This window comes from Nelusetta ayraudi, unplaced genomic scaffold (genome assembly GCF_046127955.1).
Source record: "Nelusetta ayraudi isolate G7.1 ecotype Tasmania unplaced genomic scaffold, CSIRO-AGI_Nayr_v1 ptg000039l, whole genome shotgun sequence".
In the NCBI taxonomy this organism is placed as follows: domain Eukaryota; kingdom Metazoa; phylum Chordata; class Actinopteri; order Tetraodontiformes; family Monacanthidae; genus Nelusetta; species Nelusetta ayraudi.
This window is the reverse complement of record NW_027466089.1, coordinates 348,815-376,699: the sequence shown is the minus strand read 5'-3', so window position 1 is coordinate 376,699 and position 27,885 is coordinate 348,815. Positions and strand designations below refer to the sequence as shown.

The window sequence follows — 27,885 nt, the reverse complement described above, 5'->3', positions numbered from 1 at the left end:
TCTCCCTTGCACACCGAAAAAAAAAAAAAAAAAAAACTGTTTAAATTGGTTTAATTGGAAGTCATTTACAACTTCCTTTCGTCACAACCTCATCATCAGCTTCCCTCTTCCTTATCAGCAACTGAGAGTGAACATGGGAACGGAGCTGAGAATCTATGGCTTCTGTTTAGTCGCACAAGAGAAGCGGTCATTTCCGTCTGCGCTATCTGTAGCTTCAGCTCAGGTATTGATGCACTCGCCCCGTCGTGACACAGCAGACAGGACCATCCGTCTAAATTTGATATGATCGCATAGAAGTGAGATAACAAGAGAAGTCAATAGACTTATAGCTGTGTTTAGCCTCTGAAGCAGAAATGCTGTTTAGATAAAAGCACAGCAACATATTTGATAGCTGTTGATTATTATTATTATTATTGTTTATGATGTAGAAAAGAAAAAAAATCTGAGACTTTTTCAGCATTCTTTATTATATATTTTTTCCTATCATATTTGTAGATATATACTCCATTCTACATAAATACACTTTAAAGAGTCCATGATGGCATAATAAAGTTTAATAAATATTTTTTTTTTTTTCATATCTGATTCACACACACACACACACACACACACACACACACACACACACACACACACACACACACACACACACACACACATGTATTTGTGTGCATGTGTATATTGCATTTATATTGAACATTAGTTTTCTCGGTCCTCAGTCTGATACGGTGTCGGTGTTCTGGTGCTTGAGGCAGAGCAGGTGGCGATGCTTTCTTTTCTCCCCACTCTGCGTCAGCTTGTCTCCCTCTATAGGTTGCTGGTCGTTATTGCAGCGATGCAAAAGCACGGGGCTTTTGTTCGGGGGAGTTTTTTTCAGCAACAGCCGCTGCAGCATCTGTTTGTCAGATCGCTCCCGCCGGAAATCATCCTCGTAAACCCGGAGCTGCGGGGACACCAGAGCAGCAGACGGACACGGCACAAAACAAATTTAATTCCATCAGCATGTCTTTTCACGACGCAACCCCATGACGCGTAATTGTACGAATCCCCAGGATTGCTCGAAAATGCCCCCCCCCCCCCAATTAAATTTAGTACTTAATAATACCAGTAGAAAGACAATATTAATAATTAAAAAAAAAAAAAATCTAAAATAAACAAACAAAACAAAAACTATCAATGTCAATCAAACTTTGCGTCTAAAATGTTTGCTATTTTTTGTGTTGCTATGCTATTACAAGTTTGTAGTTTAATACGTTGATAAAAGCATCCTCTCACACTTGGGTAGTTTAGGTAGTTAGGTTCTTTTAGTCTATAAGTAACACTTATGTAAGAGGGATGATGATTGCGCTCATAAGGCATTATAATGCGTTTATGCTGCTTTGGAAAACATGTCATTAACATTCTTAATCACGTGACAAATTACAACAAAGCCCATTACGGGATTCTCAGTTTTGTATAGAACCTGTGACAAGCACCTCATTTCTAATGTTTCTTAGCTCTGCTTGATCAACTTTACGAATGGATTCTTTTTGCTTCAGCGTAACCCAACCTGCTCTTGCAGCAGCGCCACCTGCTGGCGCATCTCCTCCCTCTTCTTCCTCAGCCTGCGGTTCTCCTGCAGCGTGTGTTTGTGGTCGTTGTGCTCCGTTTCGTACTCCTCTTCGTAGATCTGGGTCTGACAAACACAAGCACGGACGGGACAGAGTCAACATATATTGTCACATACAGCCAGTGTTGTTGGGATTAATACAACTACTGATTACTCCTTAATACAGTGATCTAAATACTTATTTAACTACTTGGTTTCATCAGTAATCAATTACTAATTACTTTAAAGATTCATCGCTCAGTTTGGAATGAACTTCATTAAAGTGCAATTTTTTTCAATTCCAAATATTGCCTCTGTCCTCTTAACATGAATGGATGTTTGACTCTGAACTGAAGATTTTGGAGAAGTAATCGTTACTTGATAAAGTAATTGTGATATAATTACCAGTTTTGCCACAGTAATCCTGTTACATTACTCCGTTACTCAAAAGTTTAATTACAGTAGTGGATTACGTAGTCATAGATCACTCGCCAATACTTCATATAGATAATATATGGTGGATGTTGACTCTATATCTTTTGTATAGAATCTATATCCGTGCTCCTATCGTGTCATTTCTGACGACGCCTCATCTTAAGCAGCCACTTGGTGGTGCAGTTCACCAGCTCATTCCAGCTGAGCTCCGAGCAAAAAATCTTTTCCCCTGGCAACAGTGAATCGACATCTGTTCTGCTCTTATCGCATCAGAGCTGGGAACGTTTCTGGATGCTGTGCCGAGACAGAGAGAGATTGGGGGAGTGTGGGGGTGAAGAGTGGGGGGGTTGGTGGTGAGGGGGGCCCACCTGACACCTCAGAGCCTCCAGCTGCTCTTTCAGATCCTGCACCTCTTGCCTGGAGTCTCCCGAGGCTCCCTGCCGGGCGCCGCCACCACCGCCGCCGCCGCCACCGCCGCCCTGCTCTTCCTCTCGCCATCCTGCCTCCGGGTTGGGAGACGGCGGCGAGAAGCAGGACAAGGGCCCGTATCCCATGGCGTGACTGGGGAGCAGATTGGGTCCTCCGGCAGGGTTGACGTCGATGCATGGAATCACACCAGCGGAGTTAGCCTTAAGTAGAAACAGAAGGGAAAACATCCAGTTGGTGCTGCAGCTCAAAGTCAGTGGACAAAAAAGCTGCTGAGACGCTTTAGGAAACCTGTTTGTCTGCTGCACCTTCCCTCTTGGGCTGGTGGATCTTGTTCTCTAGCAGGCGGAGGTACTCCTGCAGCTCCTGGTTCTTCTTCAGCTCCTGCATCAGCGCCTGCTCATAGTACTCCTTTGCACTCTGCACACAGAGAAGCAGCAGAAACCTCGGTCATGCGACGCGTGATCTGTGCCTGCAGCCTGGTGGAACGCGCTCGGCGAACGTTCCATCCGTCAGCCGTTTTGATTTTCACTTTCCGATGTGCTGGTCGGGGATTTTTCTTTCTCTCTTTTTGCAGTGCGTTGTGCTCACCTGTTGATGCTCCACTTTGAGCAGCAGCCGGCTGTTGAGCTGCTTGATGGCCGCGTTCTCCAGCTCCAGGGCCTCCATCCTGTGCTGCAGCCTCATGGTGGCATTGTGATACACCTGATCCCACTCCTCATTCAGCTTCATCAGCTGTTGAGTATTGAAAAGAATGTTTTAAAACGAGGTGGTAAGCAAATCTAAAACTCTGGAACAATGAGCCTGTTGATGGAAATGATATAGAACCTTTTGTTTTTGATGTTTTGCTCATGTATGGACTATTAAAAAACTTACTTGAAATGTAATAAGTGTAGGTAATATAAGCTTAAGGTTCAGCCTACACCTTTTCGGTCAATATAATTTTGTTGTTGCTGTATCCTTTGTTATCTGTTTATTTGTATCGGCACAATTATGACCGAATAAACTAAACTGAACTGAACCGAACTGTTGACACCTCATGGTCAGTAGAGCGTCCTGTCTCCGTTACGACCTTTGATTTGTGCTCTACATGGTGGCGTTGTTACCGCCTGATTAAAAGCGTAGAGAAAAACAAACGCGTGCAATCTGGAGTGACTGGAGGTCGCGCGGGGTGACACTCTTCCCTCCGCGGCTATTTACTCTCTCCATTCATCACTTTAGGCTAAACTTTTTTTTACTCGACTGCAGCCAATTATAATCAAGCAGCGTGGCCTCGGAAAAACGGTGAAAAATGTCGGAGATTAACGACGATTCCCGCGACTCGGCTGGCGCGGGGATTTTTCACACGGCGCCCACGGCCCTCTGTTGTATTGCGAGGGGATGCAGCCGCTCACATCAGCAGGGAAAACAAAGACGTCTCGGAGCGGGCGACGCCCACCCGTTACCTCTTTGTTCACTCGCCGCAGCTCCGTGTTCTTGTTGAGCAGCAGGAGCTTCTCCTGGTCGCCCGAGGTGACGGTCATGCTCTCCGTGATCAGGGTCACCTGCTCCTCCGTGGACAGCAGCCGGTTCCCCGTGGGACTGGCATCGCCGGTCCTGCGCGCAGGTGGGAAAAGGGGGGCACAAGGTTTGTGTGAGTGTGTGTGTGTGTGTGTATACAAAGAGACAAAAAGGCCGCGTGCTATAAATAGAGTCATGATGAAGAACATTAGTAGAGGATTTTTCCATTAATAAGCAAGCACATGTGTGCGCAAAAGAACATCAGAGTACTTTTGAACACCCACTCGTGCAGAGTGCACTTACAGAGAATCGAACTGGAGCCATTATGCACGCCCACGTGCACGCATGCATTCGCAGTCACATTATGCACTCGAGAGACTCGGAAACGCACACTCACACACACACACACACACACACACACACACACACACACACACAGTGCTTTTGGCCGACCGCGCTCTCTGTTTACCATCAGATGTGTTTACTCATCGATAGGCCCGAGGAAACAATGTGGGTGAAGATCCCCGAAACATGCTTGATTGGCATTCGAGCCGCGAGGATGTGAAAAAAAAAAAGAAAAAGACTTTAAAAATAATGACAGACACAACTTTCTGTTCCTCTCGCAGCATCTGCGTGAGGTCCATCGTGAAAGCGGCAGTGCGGTTGGTCTCACGAGCACACGGCAGAAGACGCCCCTGGCCTCAGAAAACAAACGACTGCACAGAGAGAGAGAAAAAAAAGCCCCTGTCTGCCTTTCGCCTTACATTTCCCTCAAGGCTGAAATCCCCCTGCGCGCACTTCCTCTCATCCACTCACACACACGCGGCCTCGCTACGTGGAAACCGCCGAGAGCCGCCGCATCAGAAGGTCAAGACGGTGCAAGTGGAAGGATGCAGGTTATTCTTCGACCAAATCGATGAACGGCTCCAGTTAATGGTTCTTTTCTTATCAGTTTCGGCGGAATTCACATGAATTAATGTCACGGAGGATCATTCAGAACTAAAGTTGTATTTTTCCTCCCCGGGAAAACAGATTTTGGACAACTATTGGTGGAATTTTTCTGTTGCCGTTGACAGAATGCAATATTTACATAGCTCATAATTCCACGTGCGTCTGTTATATACAGTACAACCGCGGCAATGTTGGCTTCACATTGCGATGATGGGAAATAGGGAGAAACAGCAAAGCTGCCCCGCGCTCCATCACGGACACTTTCTCGGCATCCAGGATTATTTTTTTCCCTGCCAGCGGCAGTGATTTACTGAGAGTATCTGCGGGCTCCCTGCCAACTGTTGTGTTGCTGTAAAAAATAAAGCACAATATACAAGTTTCTAAACACACTGCTTTAAAAAAAAAAAATAAATAAAAAAAAATAAATAAATGTTCAAGTGTCATCAAGCTTCAGGTGTGTCTGACCTTCAACGTTTTCTGCCAGAACAAAGCCTGTTTAGAAAGAAAATCGATTAACTGACTGCAGTTTGAATAATTCTCTAAATGAATGAATAAATAAATAAATAAATAAAAAGCAAACAAAGTGAATTTAACTGGATATTTGCAAGATGGGAAATTGTGTTTGCCAAAAAATATGGCTTTTAGATAACTTGCAGCAGCAGCGATCACAGAGTGGATGGACTCTGAAGAAATATTAGGTTTCCCTGAAAACAAATTTCAGTTCCACAGAACAAACATATAGAGAAACTTATAGAGAAGTGTTCAACGTCATGCTCAAAAGCAAGCCACAGCCAGTGAATTGGTAGCTTACTGTGGCTCTCTGAGCAGTTCTTACTTATTACTCATGTCTGTTTGACTTGTCAGAACCTATTTGTTTATTGATTGTGTATTCATACTTGAATGAATTTTGACTTGAACATTAATAAACCCAATCAATAAACACATTACAATTATCTAAGAAAAAACATGAGGAACTGTGATTCTAAATTAGTTACTGGTTTGTATTATTGTGGGATACATGCTTTATAAATTATTAGTGAAAAATTTACTTTACACTTGATTAATGTGTGCTACCAAACATTCATTCAGAGAATGAGAGGTTGGTCTCTGGTTCTACATGCTACGTGGCTGCTCCCCTGAACCTTCAGGTGTTGTTCAATCAACCTTAACAAGGGCATTTTTGGCATATATATCCCAAAAGAGGAAGTGATATTTTCAGGAAAAAATTATTCTATTTAACTTTATTTAATCAAAACTAAACTTTTCAAAAATACACTTTCCTCCAGTATTTATAAACTCCACAACGTGGCTCCATCAGATAGTGAAACATTTCTCTACCGACACACGTCTTCCTCCAGCGAGGTGGAAAACAGCTTCAGTGAGGGCTTTTTGTGGTCGCTCATTACCGAGTCTACACAGTGCTGCAGTTTGTAAACTGCAGGATGAGGGCAGACACCGAAACAAATGAAACTGAGCCTGATTTTAGTTGACATTCTAAGCACAGCTCACATGGCCGTGTCCAATACCCAGCCTTGGCAAAGTGAGGGCGGTGCATTTTGCCGTCCTGTTGGGACTACACTCTGCTCACTGTCTCTCTGATCCACAGCTCCTTTCCTCCGTCAGCTCCTCTGACGGCTGGAACTCACTCTGTGACCCACTTTGACAAAGTTTTCACTCCTGGGCTGACTTGGAAGGGCACCAAAATGCCACTTCTCTGCCTGGCACAATGCTAATTTACTGCCATGGTGTCTAATAAAGAGGGAGATAATATCTGTCTGCCTTGCTGGTGGCAGCCCTGATGTACGTTCACTCAGCAGATCCAGCTCAGATCAGCGCTGGGCCGTACAAACAGCGGAGACGGCTATCGGTTTCACAAACAGTGGTGCCAAGGTGGTGCCAGCGTTATTTTGATCTTTTATTTACATATCTATAGCAACGCGAAACAACATCCTTGTAAAATACTGAAGTGAAATCTATATCTTCATGACCTCAGTGGAAAGTCCAGAGCCGCCGCTCATCATTGGTTCTTTATTTAACCCCCTCAGCCTCTGAGACAACAGAGTGCTGGAGTTTTTCTGTTTAAGCTTAGAATATTAAGTTAAAAAAAAAATCATGTATAATAAACACATTTTTAGTTTTGTTTTGTCCTATCACTCTTCATATACTAAAATATATATATAACTATGCTATATATGAGAACATTACTCTACTTTATGCTTGTCCTCATTTTATATTCAGGTATATATAAAAAAAAAAAACATTATAAAAAATTATATGAAAAAAACAAATTCAAAATATATATATATAAGTCTGTGCCTGGTGGAACTTTCTACAACAACCTTGATTTGAAGCCACTGAAGTTGAGTACATACCACAGCTGTTCAGCTGACTTGGGTCTCTCTTGAACCTGAGTGAAGCTGCTGCTTGCCCCCTTTGGCAAAACGTCCTTCTGCCCCTCTGCCACCGACGACAACGACGTGGACGACGACAAAGACAGAATTTCTCCATCCATGATCCTGCGATTCCTTGGCAAAACTTGTATGGCTAAAAAAATGTTTTAGACACACACGTGCGCGCACACGCTTGTCCCAGCTCGGAGAGTGTGCGTCTCGAACGCGACTGGAAGTAAATAGCGCCGTTCGCAAAGCAAAAGAGGAAGTCGCGGCTGCCATGAGGCACATGATGAAGAGAACAGGAAGTGACAGTGGCAACTGCTTTAGCGCCATGGCAAAGGCGAGGTGATGTGGAGGTGTGTGTGTGTGTGTGTGTGGGAGGGAGGGGGGTTTAGGGTCAGTCCCACCGCGGTGGATTTCGATATGCCGTACTTTACCGTACAAAGGCCAAAATGTTTACTCAGTGGGTTTGTTATCTGGTTTTGACACCCTGCGGAGAATCAGGGACTCTCCACTGTATTGAGGAAAGTGTGTGTGTGTGTGTGTGTGTGTGTGTGTGTGGCGGGGGGGAACTTCATCTTCATCTTCAAGTGTGAGCCGAGCTGGTGTCTCATATTTCTCAGACTGTCCCAGGGGAGCTAACAGCAGCAGAGCCCTACAGAGGAGCATAATTTCTGCGTGATTACTTACCGGCCGGATCCTTAATTGATAATAAGTGTAACACATACGTTTATTCATGACAAATGACGGCGATAGGGTTCGGGCTAATTGCGTTCACTCGTCTTCTCATTAACGGGGCTGAAGGGAGGTGGCTTCGACAGGTTAATTAGGAAATCACATGTTCATCTAGAGGGACAATGAGGTAAATGAAGGGATTTTTGTTAATTATGTTCTTCTCAAGCGGGCAAAGCTTTCATTAACACGGAGGAAATTAATTTGCCGAAACCCGGCGGCTCGCCAGGCAGGTTTTGCGCCGGCCGTGGCGAGGACTTCCAGGTATGAAGGAGAATATGAAAACAGAAGCTGTCGTTCAGGGAAAAAACATCGGTGCGGTTTTCTCTCTCACAAGCCATGCTTAGAGTTCAAAAGGTTAACGGAATAAAACCCCCTGTGTTTCCAGCAGTCTTTTTTTTGTTGTTGATAAAGTAGACTATCCTCCAGGCAAGATAAAGCAATAATTATTGCTATCATTATTATTATCATTTTTAAAACTGAAAAAGGTTAAAGAAGCAGTTCTGTTTTAAAATCTGTTTGTATTTAAACAGTAAACTCTGTTCAGACCAAGGTGTATGACGGCGTAAAATGAATCACACTGCTTTATCAATCCGTAAAGAGGAACTTACGCCACCTCTGAACCTGGCGCAGATTCATATTGTAGAAAAACCAACCGACGAACAACGTGTAGCTTTGATACATTGCGTTATGCTGCGAGGGGGAAAAAATGTAACACAGCCGGCATGGATTCATTGTCCCCATTAAATCACTGACCCTGGTTCCTCTGTTCAGACAGGGCCAGTAAATTAAAGCAAACATGGGTGGGAAAGATTAAGTGTTTTTATTTGCCGCCTAGCCCAGAGGGCCGAATCAGAGCCGCTGACATTTTCCCATCTGATGCACCAGCGCGAGATAAAAGCCGGGGAGGCATCAGAATGCGCCGGCGGTGTCTTCGCTGCCTCCGACTTGCTCCGCCCCGCTCCGTCCACGCCATCCATCACAGCCGGCACTCAGAGGATCGTTGGGCCGATGCGGAGGCTTTGCTGGGAGGCCCCGGCGAGTGTATGGCGGCCGCGGTGCCTTCATTGACCCGAGCCTCTGTCAGAGCCCAGGACAAATGAGGCTGCAGCTTTGGGAGCAGATTGATCTCTAAGGCCACGGCGAGGAACGGGGAGTGTCCCTGGCAAGTGAGGACGGACGGAAGGCCGCTCCCGTGTGTGTGCGTGTGTGTGGTGTGTGTGTTCGATGTGAATTATTCATCGGCCGCTAACGAGGAGGAAGTCTGGGCTTTTACACTAAATTGGATCGAATTAGTGCAGACTCACTCTAATTGTGATTTTACCGGTCTGGCCTGCTGCCGCTGCTGTTTGACCAGTGTTGGCGAGTAATCTATTACTAAGTAATCCACTACTTTTTTTTTTTTTTTAAGTAACGGAGTAATGTAATGGGATTACTCTGGCAAAACTGGTAATTAACGATTCCGTTACTTTTCCGAAATATTTTGCGAGCTAAAAATGACTGAAATTTAGAAAAACAACCAAAAACAACAATGTCTCAGAATGATGACGCAGCCGTGCATGCAAAGTCATTGTGATGCGATGACGCACCAAAACAAGCATGGTGGTGGCCAAAGAAAAAAAGGCAAACAGCGGTTCCGTTTGCAGCTGGAAATACAAACACTATTTTGAGTTCTCAATGAGAGAGTGTTGTGGTTCGTTGTATGTTACGTGCAGGAAACAAGACGTTCTCAACTGTTACTCATTTTTTTTTTAAACTAAAGTAATTAGTAATTGATTACTCATGAAACAAAGTAGTTAGATTACTTTTAAAGAAGTAGTCAGTAATCGGTAGTTGGATTACTTTTATGGAGTAATCCCAACAATGTTTGACCAACTCCAGCACGAGGTCGTCATCACCAAGACCCGTCAGAAGACATTTCCTCTTCTGCGTGTGAATGAATGCATTATTGTGGTTATGGATGACATTGATTTTCACACACACTAAAAGGACCGTGCATTAACTTATCACTTGGTTTACCTCAAGGAGAAGTGACACACGAGGTAGCACGTGCAAGCAAATGTTAGCGTTCTAACGCGCACACAAGCACGCTTGCTTGTGGTATTCATTCGTGCAAATGCATGCAGCACAACAGATCCATAAAGGGGGAAAAAAACATAACCAAGAGATTTTTTTTGGGGGGGGTACGTGACACAGCGAGCCACAACTATTTATCTGGGGCAAAATCTAAGATGTATTATCTGCTTGCGTCACGTAAGACTGTCAAACGACACAGTGAGGCACCGTTTGTGCTCTTTTAAAACGGACAAAGCACACGGACAATGGTGAAAGAGAGGGAGAGAGAGGGAGAGAGAGTGAGAGAGAGGGAGAGAGGAGCATTTCATATGGAGATGTTGCCAGTGATCAAATAAAGGAAAAGCTCTAAATCTTTGCCATTGATAGCATGAGCAATCAGCCCGAAATAGGACGAGATGAAAGGAAAAGGTTCGCTTGCGTCATGGAAACTGCATCCAGCATCTCCATCCTCGGCTAAGACAAGGACATGCGAGTTGCACGCAGCATATGGTCACACATGTACTGCGATAAATAAAACAGGACCTCTTACCTTTAATGAACTCCTTAAAGCACTTTGGTTTTTACAGGGGGGGGGTCCTTGATATCGGAGTCAAAAGAGACTCTGCTACATCTTTGCTGTGTGAGGGCTTGAAACATCGGCTATGACGTGAGTCACTGTGTGGTGCATTATTTACGATCATGAAGATGGAAAAGATCGCATGAAATTTGATAAAACCCAATCCAGTGCTGTCACAGAATCTGCATGTCTGGGCCGCAAAGGGAGAAGAAGATGCAGAATCAGGAGCTCTCGACTTTCATTGTCTTTTGTGTTTGCCACGCTGAAATGTAATGTGAAGGTGGGTCTATTAGCCTGTCCTGCTCGAGGCAATATTGAACACTAAGTCTCAGGATAAGAGAACCAAAACGTATTATGTAAATCGTACAAAAAAGTAATGAAGAACAGCGTAATCCTTTTTGCTAGGGCATTTGAAATGACAATAAATCAAGGGATTTTTCTCTGTGCGCTTCCTCCTCGATATATCTGGATTGAGTGTCGCAGACAGGAAGCCAAACCGAGTTGCGTAAACTACAACGTGGACGACTAGTCAAAAATAATCACGTTCTTCATCCACCAAGCTTTTAATAAACCTAATAAAATTTTATATGACAAGACTTTGCACCTGAACCCGTTCGACCTCATCACCATCAATGTTGTTGTTGATTGTAAATCAGCTGCTAAACGTACCGTATCAACTCCCCCAATTAGGACCAGTCATATCTGAATACATGAGTAGCGCACATACCTATGTTACCATATCGTAAATCGCCAGCCAGTATTTCTTCATTTGTTCATGCTGTGCAGGATTTCTTTCCTGTCTGTGTCCATTCTTCCAAAGGAGCATGCACTAAACACTTTGCATCCCATTTACTCGCCAAATGCAAACTAGCAACAGGTGACGAAGCAGACAGGACAGCACCATGTTCCTCCGCTCATTAGGCCGAGAATCACCGTCACAGCGTAATGGGAGAGCGACACTGAATTTCTGCTCGTATCTCTCTCACCTAATTAGATAAATTCTCCATTGCTGGAGAATATCTGTGGGGTTGGGAGGGGGGGGGGTTCTGATGGGGCAGGGGGTCACCATCATTCTACGTGTGTGTGTGTGTGCACGTACACGGTACACGGGGGGAAATAAGGAGGAATGTGCATGTGTGGAGGCAACAGAAGTTTGCAATATCACAGGAGGTTGCATTCGAAGGATTTCATTCTCCACGTCTCTCTGCACTCTATTTTGTGTGCCAGTTCGGAGCTGCAGAGTCAAATTGAATGGTTTTCCCACAAAGTGTAAAAACATTACCTGGAAAGACGTCACAGCGAAGAATCAAAAAAAAAAAAAAAAAAAAAAAAAATATATATATATATATATATATAGTCGGCCACCTCTTGCTCTCCTTGTACAGCAGCAATTTAGTCGGGGTTGGGGCAGTGCTGTTTGGGATTACTCCATAAAAGTAATCCAACTACTCATTACTGATTACTCCTTAAGAATTATTCTAATTACTTCACAGTATTTTGATACAATATTTTGGTTTAGACGAGATTAACTCAAAATAATGTTTGTATTTCCAGCTATTAAACACATTTGCTGTTTTTTCTTTTGCCGCCGCCATGCTTGTTTTGATGCGTCATCAAACCTCCACCCACTTGTTTATTCATGACTTCTCTCCTTCTCTGTTTTTTTCGCCTTCAGCGTTGACCTCTTCTGTGTATGTCAGAGTCAGATCCTCACCGACACGCCATGTTGGAGGCAAAAACAACAAGGACACTGCGTCTGAGGTAAACACGGTCAGAACTGGGACTGAGACGGGGATTCCTAGCGGCTGGCGGGGAAAAAGGACTGGGTGCAGGACAGGGTTTCGAAACTCAGGTTGGACCAGAACGAAGACCGACCGTCAGCAGGGGGCAAAAAGAACAGGAGATGAGCTGGACACAAAGTCGTGCGGTCACTACAGGCTACGAGCAGGCAGAGTGGAAGTGGCAGAGCTGGGCTCCTGCAGCCAGCAGACTTGATAGGATGCAGATGGTAAAGCTCTGCTCTGGTGCACCTGTCTCTCTCTTTCTCTCTCTCTCTCTCTCTTACACAAACACAAACACACACACACACACACACACACACACACACACACAGGGTGTGGCCGGATTGAACAGCCATGGGGACAGATGTGACAATTCTGCTGCTTTGCACTCATGCTGCTCCTGCTGCTGCAGAAGTAATCCTTGTTTGCACATATCGACATGTCACAGCTCTTGGCTGGCCCCGGATCGCTTGCTTTACAGTTGCCCAAGCATTCAAATGAATGCAGAGCAGCATGTACCTGATGAGGCGACAGAAATTCCCATTACAGAACCGTGTGTGTGGCCATTAAAGGCCTGCAAGTAAAGCAAAGCGGTTCTGTGAGACGCATGAATTTGTACACCGGGCAAAATGGTGCGTTCATGTGCACGTTGGTGAAAGGGATATTAGTTCCTGTCTTTTGGGATTGGGTGTGAGAGGGGGACATTGGTGGTTTCCAGCCTGATTGAATCAATGCGATCTGTTAATGTAAGGCCCTGCTGGGAGGCAACAGCACTATATCAGAAAAGCCAGTAATCCGTTTGCTGTGCTGTTATTCTCTTCCATGTTCACAAGCTGGGAACCTCAGTTTGCCCCCCCCAAAAAAACGCTGCGACAAACAAATGAAGGCAGTAGATCCTTGGCTTGAGGGCCAAAACATCCCCAAACTTAATACGAGGTCATGTCAAAAACTGCTGCAAATATTTCAGCTTCAGCCTGAAATAAATCAGAGCTATTTGTTATTGGTGTTGACAGAGACAAACAAAAAAGAGCATCAGACGGTTGGCTAATAATTTGCTTGCTCGATAATTACCATATTGGCACTCATACCACTTTGGCCAGTGCAGCTCTCAAAGTCATCCAAGTCCATTCGTGACAGTTCCACATTCTGTTTGTGTCTGATTTGAACTGGATGCTGATCCTTTAGGTACAGAGCCCCACTCTGTTGTTGAATCGACTGTAGGGTCGGCTGGAGAGGGACCACCAGTGCGCATTGAAAGTCGTGGTCCATCCTGCAGCGAAGCTGATTTGGGCCTGCACTGTGGCGAGACTTCCCATGATGCTCCTCCACTCTCCACCTCGCCTTACACTTACCAACTTCACATCCTCTCCCTCCAGAGCTGTTACATCGTTTCCCTCTCTGTCTTCCTCTCTGGCTCTGGGGCTGCAGCAGAGTGGATGTTGATGTCTGACTGCAGCCACCTACATCAGCGGCTTCAGCACCCACGGCTACAATTACAGCGGCAATTAGCATTAACATTAGATGTAAAGGCATCTGTTACTGTTAATATTGAGTCCGTTTATCGCTGTGCTACCTCCATCTCCTGCACTGTTTCATCAGGGTCACATCATCTCAGGGTATCTGACTTTAAAAAAAAAGATCCTTGCCACTTTTGTCTCAGTGGGTGGAAAAAATGGCTTTATAAGGACGTCTTTGGCCTGCTCTACAAGTCAAGCGCCCGGCGACAACTTTGCTCTGTTACAATATGATGCCAAAGACGTTTGTAAGACGCTGCAAAAAAATAAAGCTGATTTTGATTCGTTCTTCTTCATCACTCTTGTCCTCCTCTGATTGTCGAGGCAAAATGGATGCCAGAAAGTGAGCCGACAGCACATTAGGCAAACAGACTGCCCCATTTGCAAAAAGCAATTTTTAAAACCGTTACTTACGGGAGCGTTTTTGTCGTTCAATAATAGCAAGGGTTGACAGTGAACGTTAGCTTGTGATTGGAAGTAATAATAAGTTATAATTTGTTAGGAAGTGAAATTGGCCATGTGTTTTTAAATTATGTATATATATATATGTATGTATATATATATATATATATATATATATATATATATGTATATATATATATATATATATATATATATATATACACACATGTTGTAGATACGCACACACACACACACACACACACACACACACACACACACACCCACACACAGCTAATTTAAAAACAGGGAGGGAGATGGAAAGAGAAAGAGAAATAGAGAGTGAGAGATGGGGTGGAAATAAATTCTCAGCAAACCCGCAGCCCTCAGTCAAAACAGCCAAACAGAGGTGATCACCTGTGAGGAAGTCTCTGTCGGTTTCATGCTGACCTCCGGTGGCAGCTTCTTGACATCTGTTGCAGATGTAGCGGTGCCGCTGGTTTGTTGGGGGGTGGGGGGGGAAACATTTCATTACGGTGTTTACTGGAACTGAGAGGAAGAGGCAGCTTGATGAGGCTGAGCTACTTGCGAGACCTACGGCTCCCTCTCTGCTCTCCTTTGACCTTTTTTTTTTTTTGCTCAGGTGCAAACACCTCGAATACTTATCTTATGACATGCAAAACACCACACGTGAAATAACAATGCCGTGGCGGGGAAAAAAAATATATGCAACTCGTTTGCAAATCAACACAAGTGACAAAACACTTTAGCTCCAGTCATGTTTGCTGACTATGTTCATGCTGAACAGTCTGAGTGGGGTTGCTCTCTATACGGCATCGATCTGAAACAGCACTTCTCAAGTTTAAACATTTATCTGAAAACAGAGCAGAATTAGGTCAGCACGAATCATCTGATATGCAGCGTGCTGTGTGAGTTAGTGAGTGTGTGTGTGTGTGTGTGTGTGTGTGTGTGTGTGGATGTACGCGGGCACACGTGTTTGTGTGTATTTTATTCGGGATGTGTATGAATGAGCACCTCGCCTCACTGAGTCTCAATCTCTCGGCTGTGAAGACTTGAGGTGAAGACAGACGTGCAGCAGCAGCTCCCACAGTGCCACTCTGAGCTGCGTGACCCACATGGGCGCACGTTCGTGCACAGGCAAGGAGCTAAACTTTAACAAAAGAGGATCTTTTTGTGGCTCCGCAGTTTAGCGCATCTTAAAAAGAGATTAAGAGCGCAGAACAATGCAACCAGCAGGAAGCTGTGGCTGCTCGGGTTCGATCTCGATTGAAGTGCAGCCGCTGAGATTCCGATATAAAGTCTATGGCTTTTGCTTCCCTTGGTGGTAATGTCGGACAACAAGAATAATAATAATAATAAAAAAAAAAGCCAATACAAACTCCAGAATTTTATTGCCCCTGTCAGTACAGAGCTAAATGGTCCTCCAAGTATTAAACTGTCCACCGACTTCTGCAGGTCCTGCTTGAGCCCTAAAGCTGAACAGGAGATATACACCAATCCAACTCCTGCCAAAACATGCATAATAGTAATAAAATGGCTTAAAAAAATTACATCACAATCACTGGATAGGTGTAAAAAGACAAAGATTAAAAATGTTGAGGGGAAATAAAAGAAGGAGGAAAAAAGTGGTGCCCACTTATTTGGATTGGATCCTTGACTATGGCACAATTTGGGGTCTGATTGGCTCACAGGGAGCCAGAAGAAGTGATTAGCAGAGGGTTAACATTGATTCTAAAACAAACAGGTTGCCAGAGTGAAGGTGGTTTGTTGACTGATAATCACTTCAGCACCACTTACTTTAAAAAAAAGAAAAGAAAGAAAGACATCCTGGTTGAATTGCATTTGAACAAGGTGTTACTGTGCAACAACGTTAGTGTGAAATGAGCAACGACTGCATACATAAATAAAATGTCTTGCAAAATTTCTGGTGCAGCACGCTGTGCACATCCTGTACACTGCTGTTGTCGTAGGACTCGCACAACAGGTTTTGTTTGATGTGATGCAATGCGTGCGTTTGCTTGAGTCTACGGTGGCACTGTAGCTGGAAAAACAATGTAGAAACAGTGAAAGCAAACAGTTTTCTCTGTGGCCACACGAGAAAAAAAAAACACTTCATATTCACAAATATACTATAATATGTGTGTTCAAGACAAATTTAGGAATATTTCATTTAATGGGCTACCAAATAAAACATGAAAAAATTATCTTCAGTTGTATCATTGAAGTGTATGTATGTATATATTTTAGCAGTAATATATTAAATCCCATTAAATATCACTTCATAATCATGTTAGTTGTCCGCATCTCTTCCAGGGACTCTTGAGTTTAGTCTATATTTATCTCTCTCTCTCCCTGTGCATTTCTACAACTCCAATAAACTGCATTTATTTGCAATTGCCATGTTCATTTATTTCTATACAGGAATACACAGAATAGAATTTTTTTCTCTACAAAACCAGAGCAGAAAACGCGGCCAGCTTTTTTCTCCCATCTTCGAAAATCCTCTTGTGACGTTGCTACTAACCTTGACTTTGAAGATTTAGCGTGCCCCATTAAATGGAATCTTATGTTCTGCCCGTGCCTTTCAATTCCAAAGTACCAAACGTGTTGATGCGAGAAACCCTCACTGCCAGTCTTGCATGCAAGTCAATGAGGAAAGTGGCCATTCCGTGTACATTTACCGGCCACACTGCCTCAGCAGTTTTGGTCGAAACTCGCTTTCGCTTTTTTTTTCGCCGGGAATTGGAAAATGACTCTGTGAGACAAATACCTGCTTTGATTTTCCCTCCCCACAGGATGTATGGAGGGCATTATCCCTCCATGGTTCCACATGGTGAGTCTCTGCGTTTCCCTGCTTCTCATTTACCCAAAGTCAATATGACTATTTATGTGTGGATGCTGGGAAATGATAAATGGTGTTGTGGCCGCTAATAAATATGAAATCCCTGGATCATTAACTGGATTAGATTGGAGGGAAAAGTGCATAATCAGCCCGAGGATGCACCCTCGTCTGAGAGACATTAATATTATTTTATCAGAGACACAGGCATATTTGGAGAGACGGAGGACAAAGAGTTAGAGGAGGAGAGAAAAGGGGGAAGAGAGCAGTTTAAAATGACTAATTTAGTAATGGGCACGGCACAGAGGGGGCCAGATTATTACAGAAGAGGGGCTATCAGTTTAGCATTCCAACAGGAGCACTCCTGCCCTGGATCGGGGAGCTTTGTTTGATCTTGGATCTTGACAGTGGAAAGTACGGGGGAAAAAAGAAAAAGGGGTCAGCGCGAGGCGCACAACGGTGAGCAGAAAGAAAAACAGAGAAGATGAAGATGTGCCCTCCCGTGCTGTCAAATACCAAAATGCTGACATCACCTTTCTTCCCCAGCGCTGCCTTTCCATCGTAGCCCGCGGCCGAGGCGCTTTCACGCAGCGCCGGCCCGGGCCATCCCTCCAGCCTGCTGACAGACCCGTCGATGCGGTTAATCAAGCAAAGACGAGTTGTGGGGGAAATGGTGGGCCGTGCATCAAAGAAATGCTGATCTATTGATTTATCCTCACCTGGACCAGCAAAACAAGACACAACAGGCCACCAGTGGGGTGAGTTTTCCTCATCAGCGCTGGAAAAGGCGAAATTTCATAAGAGCAATAAACATTTTTTTCCCTCCCCAAACCCGCAGATATCACAAGTATAAATTCCAATAAAAATTGATATTAAAAAAGTTTCATACTGGCCAACAACTGTGACTGCAGGGAGGCTTTCATCTGCAGGGAATCTTCAGTTCTTTACTGTATCGTAAAGATGACATATCGTCTCCTCAACTCAAGGACGCTGTCTCACATCCACCACACCCTTGAGGGAACCTTAAAAATGAGCACGTCATTGTGTTTCATGCCACAGTAACTTTTACCCGGCACCTCGCTTTCAGCATCTGAAGAATGGAAGCCCACCCGGAGCACGATGACGAGTGGCGCTCGGTGAGAAAGCATGAAATTAACGCATGACAAAAGATCGCACGGCACATCCACGTCATGCCACGACACAAGGTCGCTGAGCGGTAATTGTTTCCCGCTGGCGGAGCCTTGGAAATATGTTGGCCTGAGATTACTTACTTTGACACGATGATGTGAAGAAAGCCCCTTGCAATTTCACAGTGTGTTTTTATGTGTTATTAGATTGGCAACATACAACTAAACCCCCTTTTCTTGCCCTTGTCTGCGTCCATGAAAAACCCGACAGAAGAGCGGGAGGAAGCTGCAACCAGGAGATGTAAACATGTAACGTGCGGCTAACGTTGACCCCCAAGACCAATATGCAAGGTTTATGCTGATTGAACTGGCAGTAACAAATATGGTTGGTCCTCTTGACTGTGATATAGTGGTGGTTTGACCATTCCAGATTTTGGCTTCCTATTCCAAATGCTCTCCAAGGGCTCTTTACCAGATGGGTATGTGGGGGAAAAAAAAAAATCAAGGGACTTGCGCTAACATTTAACTTAGTTTGAGGACTAAAAGGCTGAGGTGGCCTTTTTTGTTTCCACTGCAAATTAACGTGTTTCTTTGTTTTAAGGCTTTCTTAGCCCCAGGATATTTAACGATTATTGCAAATGGGTTCAAAAACCTTAGTCCAACTAAACCAGGACTTAATCAGGCGGTCTAATCAGCAGTGGCTCCAAAAGACCTCGAAGTTGGATATACCAAATATGCAAAGGGGTTGCGAAGGACAAACTCTAGTATGCCTGTCTGCCAGTTTTCTGCACTCTAACTTGCTTTGTTACATGTCTATAGCTGCGTTTCCATTACCCCTAGAATTGCGCAAAAACCTAAATATCGCAATAAAAAACTGGTAATGGAAACACTTACATTTACCAGTTCACTTCAAGTGAAAATCGCGCGTTGTGTTTGGACAAAGGAGACGGAAAGTTTTCTTTACAAGTAATCAAAGAGAAAAATATAACAACCATTCTAGACTGCAAATAAACGTAAATAAACAAAAGCAAACGTAACTAACACCCATATCGACCTCGATAACCATGCGCCTCTGAACCCTTGAAATTCATTTGCTGTTGTTCATCCCCAACCCTCAGTGTGTGGGATGCGTTCTGTTTCCTCTGACGCAAGTCGTCATCAGTCTCAATATCTGGCGTCGAACGTAATCCCCCGTCTCTGTTCCCCGCTCTTCTTCTTCGGACGAACAACAGCGCGAGAGGATTACATTTCTTTACATCACCCTCTTCCATCTGCTCCGAGCCGTCCCGCTCCCAGAAAAGGGGGTGTCGGTGGGCCAGCTGCGCCCCCGCCCCACACTTCCACCCCACTTCAGGTTTCCTCATTTGTCCCACTGCCCCTCGCCGCGGCCCGGCATCGTTAGCTCACCACAGGCCTAATTGGGTTGTGTCTAATAACTGCACTCCCCTGGGTGGGTTCTAATGAATAGAGAATATAATTAATGCCACGGTGACGGATATTGGCTCACAGCCCTCAGGCGTGACTGCTCAGCGTTCAACTACTTCAGCAAACTTGTCCACCCCTCCGTCTGCACGCGCTCGACGTAGAGTGACCGAGGCTTCATCGGGTTTTACGCTGGGCCACAGAGGCCAGGGCCAATTGCCGTTTTTAAGAGAAAAAAGGCCCAGACGTGCTAACTTTAAGGCGGACGACTGAGCGAAGCGCCCAAAAACGTCGACGTTACTCCATGCAGAATGGACCATGTTCACCGCTGCACCCATCTTTGTAGGGTATGCTGTGAATTTCCAGCACCTGTGTGTGACCAGCAGCAAATGAGTGCATCACTGTGCATGTATGTGTGCGCGCGTGTGTGTGTTTCCAGGTAAGTGCATCAGTACTGCCCTCCTGCTTCTCGCCGAGCATGTCGTGCAGCCTTTCCAGCGACTGTCCGGACTCTCTGTCATGCTCGGGAGGACGACACTGATGGATTCACCCAGGATCCTTCCCCTTCCTGCCCCCGTCTCTCCCTCTGCCCTTCCGCCTCCATCTGTCTGCCATCTGCTCCATCCCCCTCCAAAGTTCCCAGTTCGCGTGCCATCCTACAGTTTGTTTTCGCACTCCGAAGTGGCACCGCGTGCTCGTGTCGGCCCTTTTTTTGAGTTGCCTGGTGCAGAATCGTGACAGCTAAATGTGTCTTCCTGACAGTCGGTCCTCTGTTTTTTTTTTCTTTCACACTAATCCCTACCATCTTGAGGCCTTTTGGAAGTGTAGAAACACCAATTTGGAAGAAAACATGCAAACACTGACAAGATATTACTGACCCCTGGTGGTATCCTGATGTCATTATAGTTTCCCGCGTGTGGTTAAATTGAGTTTAATGGACAGCTTGTTTGGACAGGCGTGAGTCCAGGCTGAGCTGTTAATGAGAACTGAGTCACGCACCTGGAAAGAGGATAAGAAAAACCAGGAAAAGGACAAAGCCAGGCTAATGCTGGCTGGGCAAATATGCAGTAATTGGATGTTGTTGTTAAAAAAGACACACTATAACAAGGTTTTTCAATTCTGCGTTCAACTGGCTTAGTTGAGCTTGGCTGCTTCTTAATGCTTTGGCAGGCTGCAAACTAGCATCTGTGGTACAAGCCAAGGTGTCGGGTTAATCAGCAGGCTGCGAACGAGAGATGGGATTGCCGCAGAGGTGCTGCCGCTCGCTTGAGTGTGGGGGCGTCTCTCGGCTAGCGCATGTTTAAGTTCATGTTCGCTTGCTCAATTGTCTCGGGTTCCACCTCCGCTTGACTGACACGTCATTAGCAAACACGGAATCTGCCGCGTTTATCCGGCATGCGAGCAAAAGAGCGTCCATCAGCTGAGAGGCGTTAGCTGGTGGATGATTTCAAGATGGAAACAGTGCCCATCGCAGGAAATTTGAAGTGGAAGACGACCTCAGACGGCAGCTGGAGGTGAGTTTTCAACTCGCTTAAGCATCTTGCCATCAATCCGATGGAAAACATTTTCAATCACTCCAATTTTTGCTCTGGGTTCCACATCCAGTCAGAGCTCTTCTGAGCAGAAGAAGGAGTTGAAAAAAAGAGAGAAGAAAACTACTATGGTTTGTAAACAATAGCCGCAGCTGAAGAGATGAGTGAGTGCAGATGCTGCCATGGCAACAGTTTCATCAGAAATCTTTGGCTTTTTTTTTTTTTTTTTTTTTTTTGTTTTGTACACTAAAAGAGGAAATTCAAATGGAGAAAAAGACACTAAAAGCTCTCACTTCTGGTTCTGTTAAATAACTCACGTTGCCAGGCAGCCTTCAGCTGTTGCTGTGTGTGGCCAAACAGCCAGCGAGAACTCCGATTGGTCCGTGCGAATGTGACAGGAATGTGGACGCAGACGTTCCACCTGGCATCCCGCGATCATGCAAAAGACACATCGCACGGCACTTGCACTCCCAGCCCTGTTTAAAAGCTGACATTTTGACATAGAAATAACATGTGGATTTAGCCCGTGTGCAAAGGCGAAGAGCGTGCCATTCAAGCCTCGGCTCAGCCTCTTAACATGAAGGCAAAACACACTCCGCTGCGGCGACCTTGCCCATAATTGCGCCGGGACCTTTTCTTTCATGCACTGGTCACCGGGATAGGAATGGAAATGTCAAACAAAGCCTCTGTGGGAAGAGTCACAATATTTCGCCGTATCCACTGGAAACCGTGCAAAACAGCCCAGCGGTTCAGATGGTTGCCTCCATCCAACCTCCATCCATCCAACCTCCATCCCGTTTACTCACCTCTGACAGCTAATCCTAAACCTCAACATCTTGCACGGTAGCATTTAATTACAGTGTACGCCTTTGGTTTTGTTGTGTTTCTCAGTACGTCTTGGCACACCTCCAACAAGAAACCCTGCTTTCTGCTCTGGAGGTGTGGTTTCTACTCCTATCTCAATCCATCATCCATCCCTGACAGTTTCATCTTGCCCAATTGTAAAATGATTAACTGCACCGTATGTTTTTTGGTTGTTTAGGTTGTACTGTATTGACTGTCTGCTATTTAGTGTCATTGTCTGCCATTTTTACTCTAATTTTATGTTTCCCTGTTTTCATATACTATGACCCTTGTGTCCTTTTTATGGTTCTTAACATCAGGCCAGAGAACTGCGGTTGAAAATCAGCCTCTGGCTTACACCGGCACATTGACAGGAATGTAAGTTAATGCCCATTGTCCCCTTCAAATAAAATAAGATAAAATAAAATGAAATAAATCCTCATGAGAACATATGCGTGTAGAAACACATGCACCCACAAGCATGCACGCACACTGTGATGACCGCGTGGCGAGATGTCCCACACGTCAACTCCAATACCAATGTCATCCTTTCAAGTGGTTCTCCACCAAATTCCGTGGGAGCCTTCGAATCGATCGCAAAAAGGGGAGAAGAAACCGCCGGAGTAAACAATGCACACTTGTGCACACACAGACAGGCACACAGACACTAGCGGTGTGAGCTAAGCGCTACAGACGACCGAGGCGTTGAGGGTGTTCACATTCCGGGGGGGGTAAATAGAGCATGTGGTGACAGCAGAGTGGTGGGAGGGTCCGCAGGGAGTCGGCCATGTGCAGCAGAGAGGAACGACTCTCAGTTCAGGTTCGTCGTTGATTCACTGAGGAACTCCTCTGTTTCCTAAATGCGACTCGTCTCGTGCTAGCGTGCGGATTAAGCATTCCAGTGGCGACTCATCAGTATTGTTAAAAAAAAAAAAAGAAAAAGAATCTTTCAGTGCGTTTACGTGGCACTAGAGAAATTCGAATTATTGCCTTAGTCCGATTATGATCGGAGTTTGAGAACTCCGATTGGAATTCGAATTTCCCTGCCATGTATACGCCTTAGTTGGACTATTAACTGGACAACGCGAGTGCGCACGCGCCACGCCTCCCTCTCGCGACTCATGACCGCACAACTACGTCGTCTAACAAAACAGACGGCGCGAAACAACCTGGCAAACGCGAATAGGAATGTTGACATTTGGAGAGAGGATGAGACCGGGGCGATGCTTTCTCTTCTAAAAGAGACGGACATATTAAAATAACGCGCAACGGAGACCTTTTTTAAAAAGGTAGCGCAGCAAATGCAGGGCTCCGGCTTTGCGCACCCCTGAACAAATACGTTTTTGTTCGGATTTATATTTCTACCTTTTCGTTCACATTTTTTGTAAGTTAGAAGAATTTTAACTTTGTAAATAAAAGCACTTTCTTTTTTTATTTGTTTTTATTTCGGTAATTTCGCTGTTATCCTGCTGGAAACGGCGTGCAGCGGCACGAGCTTCCTCCACGGTCGGCACTTTAATGAGCGTGTGTATAACTGAAGACACCGTTCCTTTGCAAACTCTCCCACCAGTCTGCTCCGAACCCGAATCTAACAAGAACGAGAGTTTTGGGGTCCGTAGCGACGGCACAAAGCGTAGCATCGAAGACATTGTGTTGTTGTAGCCCTCCAACAGCATACAACGTTCTTGTCTGCCTTTTAAAATCACCATGAGCACAAGAAATAGGGTACACCTTATCTGCAAAGCAAGTAACACGTACATCATGAACTATCGTTCCATATCATAATGATTTAATATGTCAACCGAAAGCAGCTGACCGGCTGAAAAGACTCACTCCACCCCCTACTGTTGGGAGGAGGACACGTTCCCGTCAATAATTCTAATTTCTCAGCTGCATGTATACGTGGACCAAGGTGAGAACTCCGATTGGACGAGAAAACCGAATTATTGCTTAGTCCGATTAAGCTCTGCATGTAAACGCACTGTTTGAGTCTATTTTGGTCTACTTTGGTACTGTGACAGAAGTCCATTGTCTTCGACTTTGCACGCCTGACGCTGGCGTGAGGTAAATCTACAGAATTAGGAATGACATCACCACAGATGTTTAATTTCATCATCTCCCTCGAGTCCTTAAAACGCGATTTCTCCTTTGATCGCGAATGAATATTAAAGGAAGAAAAAAGAAACGCACGACACATTAGGTGGACAGAAGTCAAACTTCACAGCTTTGTTGTTGCTGCTTTTTTCTCCCGAACCGCAAACCTCTGAACATTTTTTCCGAATGACGGGAGATTAAAAAAAAAAATTAAAAAATGAGAGCAGCATCATAGATAAAATCATCGGTTTCGCAAAGCCTTTCACAGGGGATCTGAGATGAATTTGCCTCTAATCACTTGCTGAGGATAAGCCCACCACTCATCCACGCGATGGAAAACACAAAGCCTTTTCAGCGCAGATTCCCTCAACCTTGGCGAGAGCTCCTCTAATTCTGCTAATATGTCTTCAGTCAGTCAGCTGCGCAGTTTGTAGGTTTAGTGCAACATTTTCTATAGCGCAGAACGAAACGGTCCATCGTAACCTCACAAATGTTTACGGGGACATTGTGATGAAAAAAATAATTTTTCGGCTCTTTAATGTGTCTGTTTGTGTAACTGGCAAGCCAACTAATGCCAAATGGGTAAAATGGCAACTTGAGCATTTTGACCTGATTCATCATCACATTAATGATGAATCAGGACAAAGCGTCACTGCATGAGAGTTAGTAGCCATCTTGCGTAATAGCTACAGTGAGCAGGTGGCCAATCACAAGGCAGTGTGAGTCCAAAGCAGCCAGGCTGAGTGAGAGAAACTCTCTCAGGCCTGCGAGGCCCAAACTTTTTCTTTTTTTTTCCCTCACCACAAATCTTTGGATAGTGGAGATTTCTTCAAAGCCTGATGTGACATTGAAAATGGATCAGTGCCAAATGACACCACCCACCAAAAAAAAAACCCCAACCTTTCAGAAGATGGAGCATCAAAGATTGCGCCAGCAGAACTCCTTGTGTCTTTTAATAGACCTATTTGAGCTATTTGCAGTTCTGTATTCTGCACCGGAACCAAAACTAAACATGTCAAAACAGGGAGTGACAGCTGCAGCCCTTGAAAACTTAATTCAGCGCAGTCTGGCTGACAGCCTGGAGGTTGTCCTGTTATTGAGCCATTTACACTTTTTATCAAGCTGTCATCACCCCGCTGTGTGAACACGTTCGAGAAAATGTTTGGGGTTTTTTGTATGCGCGTGTGTATGATTCCTTTGTGTGTGTGTGTTTGCGTAATTAGGGTGCCAGAATCCTTTTTTTTTTTTTTTTTCATGTCTTCTGTCTCTCACTGGTTTAAGGACATCAGCAGCAAAGGCAACAACCAATCAACTTCAGTCAATCATGAGGGCATTAAAAAAAAAAAAAGAAGCAGAGTTTCAACATTCACATCATTAGTATTCAATTTGTGTTCCTGCTGCTGCAGAAGCACTGGGACGATAATCAGCCTGATGCCATCGGACTGTTTACCCCTCTTGACTCCTTTAGCTCAGCTGCCGCCATGGCCACAGATCTGTGATCAGTGACGGTCAATCAACGCAACATGCCTCCGTCGTACTGCCGCAGAGCGACAGCATCACTATACGGTGAGTTTAAAATGGACCTTCGCAACACCGCAGGAAATGAAAAAGTAAGGGATAAGGAAGTACAAAAGGGAAGGGGTGGTGGGGTCGGGGGTGGAGGCGGGGGCAGGGAAGGAGATACGGAGGGGGAGGTGGGCCATCAGGGTGGAGGAGATAAGGGGAAGAAAGATGCAGCACAAATCAGCTTTCCCATTTGATGCCGTCGCACTAGAGGACGGCAGCATGCAAGATGAGAATTAACACAAAATTAGCACATATTAGCATAATCCTTTTATTTCTTCTATTTTTTTTCTGTCTGTCTGCGGAGAATCTCTCTCCCCGGCGTCATTCTCAGACTCCTTCCCGTCTCCAGTCGGACTCTGATTTTCACAGTGAGGCAAAGCCAAAAGATGCCCTCTTCAAATCCCCCCAATTGGTTTTTTTAGCTTGCAGGCCAAAACACTTAAAGTATTAGTGGCTCTTAAAGATGATGAGCAATAAATTATAAGTGATCCACTACATAGACATTTGTGGTATGTGTATCACAAAGAGGCAGAGCCAGCAGGTGGAAAGTCAGAGGATAAGAGAAGGGCTACTAATCCAGTTGTTGGACTCTGAGGTGAGTCACAGGCGGTGAGACGCGGGTGAAACAGCGCTGGGACGAGGCAGGATTATAGATGAAGCGACTGAAGTCTGATCACCAGAGATGGGAGACTCGAGTCACATGACTTGAATCGAGTCAGACTCGAGTCGCAAATGTGAGGACTTGAGACTTGCTTGACCAACACTGATAAAAGACTCGACTTTAACTCTCCAACTTCATCCGTCATTCCAAAACCTGCAAAGAAAGGTAAGCTACGTGAATGCGCCTTCTTAGCTAACTGCTACGGCTGTTACGAAGCTAACGTTTTCTAATTTAACATAGCTTAAACTTAACGTGGCTAGAAAGCTAAGTAAGGTATGTCTTCTCAATTAAATGTGCAATAAAAGTGTCTTTAGCTAACTTTTTGGCCGGTCAAATTTGTCAAAGCTATCTAGAAAGTTTACTGAAAGATGCTAAGATTAAGCCATGTTATGCATAACATCAACGGAACCTGATATAAAGTCATTTATGGTTTTGATATGATGACCAGGCGGAAACTGCGGTAGATGATCAGATTTTTGTATGACTTCACTTGTGACTTGCTTGACCTGAGCAAGGACTGGACTTGATTCTCACCACAGTGACTTGGGACTTGCTTGAGACTTCAAGGTTAAGACCTGAGACTTACTCCCACATCCGCATTCTGTACAGACTGTATATTCTACTCTTCATTCTACCCGAAACCTTCTGCTTAAGAGTCAACTCGGGTGATCGTCTCTCTATTTATGTGATGCCTTCACCAACTTGCTGGGGTTGGACATATAATAACAATGGCTTAAAAAAAAAAAGGCACCACTTCTGTTTTCTACAAGAAAAGCAGACTTGACTGCAACATTGTTACAGCGCTTGCAGGGTAATTCATGTATCGTTACATCGGCAGAGGGGATGAATCAATTTCATCCATGATTGATTTAGCGCCCAGGCAAAAGTTTAAATCTGATGCATTAAAAAAAAACCTGTAATTCCACTGCGCACCCCCGCGGCAAACTCACACTCGCGCCGTGAGGTCGCATGCTCACTGGAGACCCGCAAGCTCTCAGCTAAGCAGGAATAAATAAGGTAAAGACTATGTTTGTGACTCTACTTTGTCAGAAATGAGTGAAAATGTCAAATCACAAACATTTTGTCAGTCTTTTGTTTCAAACTAAAGAGCATTGTGGTGTATTCAGACAGTGCGTCTCTGCGTGTGACTTCCTGTTTGGAGCAACATTATCCATGAACTGATCCATGCACATACTGTAATAGACCAAATCTTGCGCCACTTGTGAATCCAACAGATTTGACCAGCACGGATTCCCTTCACGGCCGTTCCGCTGCAGTTGCGCCTGCGGTGGAATTTCGTGTGTCGAGAGCCATCAGCCCCACGACAGCCAATCACGGGAGGCCCTTCGTTTTCTTTTTTTATATATTTTTATTCCAGGCATGTCCAAATCCAGCATTGCCACTCTGGGCACATCATAGCACACTGCAA

General features: G+C 44.8%; 1 protein-coding gene across 1 annotated transcript; it reads right to left on the bottom strand.

Annotated features, from left to right (window-relative positions):
- Positions 1-449: 449 nt before the first annotated feature.
- Positions 450-7,551, bottom strand: LOC142892628 (uncharacterized). The gene is made up of 7 exons (XM_076032841.1): positions 7,273-7,551; positions 3,895-4,045; positions 3,041-3,184; positions 2,741-2,869; positions 2,392-2,652; positions 1,550-1,675; positions 450-943 (listed from the first exon to the last, which is right to left on the bottom strand). Exons 1-7 carry the CDS (start codon positions 7,410-7,412, stop codon positions 716-718), a joined length of 1,179 nt encoding a protein of 392 aa, XP_075888956.1. The 5' UTR covers positions 7,413-7,551; the 3' UTR covers positions 450-715.
- Between the last annotated feature and the right edge of the window lie 20,334 nt (positions 7,552-27,885).

Coding starts and splice junctions, on each gene's coding strand:
- LOC142892628 (XM_076032841.1), bottom strand. CDS start 7,412: ATGGATGGAGAAATTCTGTCTTTGTCGTCGTCCACGTCGTTGTCGTCG. Junction 3,185..3,894: donor TGCGGCGAGTGAACAAAGAG/GTAACGGGTGGG, acceptor AATACTCAACAG/CTGATGAAGCTGAATGAGGA. Junction 2,870..3,040: donor TCAAAGTGGAGCATCAACAG/GTGAGCACAACG, acceptor CTCTGTGTGCAG/AGTGCAAAGGAGTACTATGA.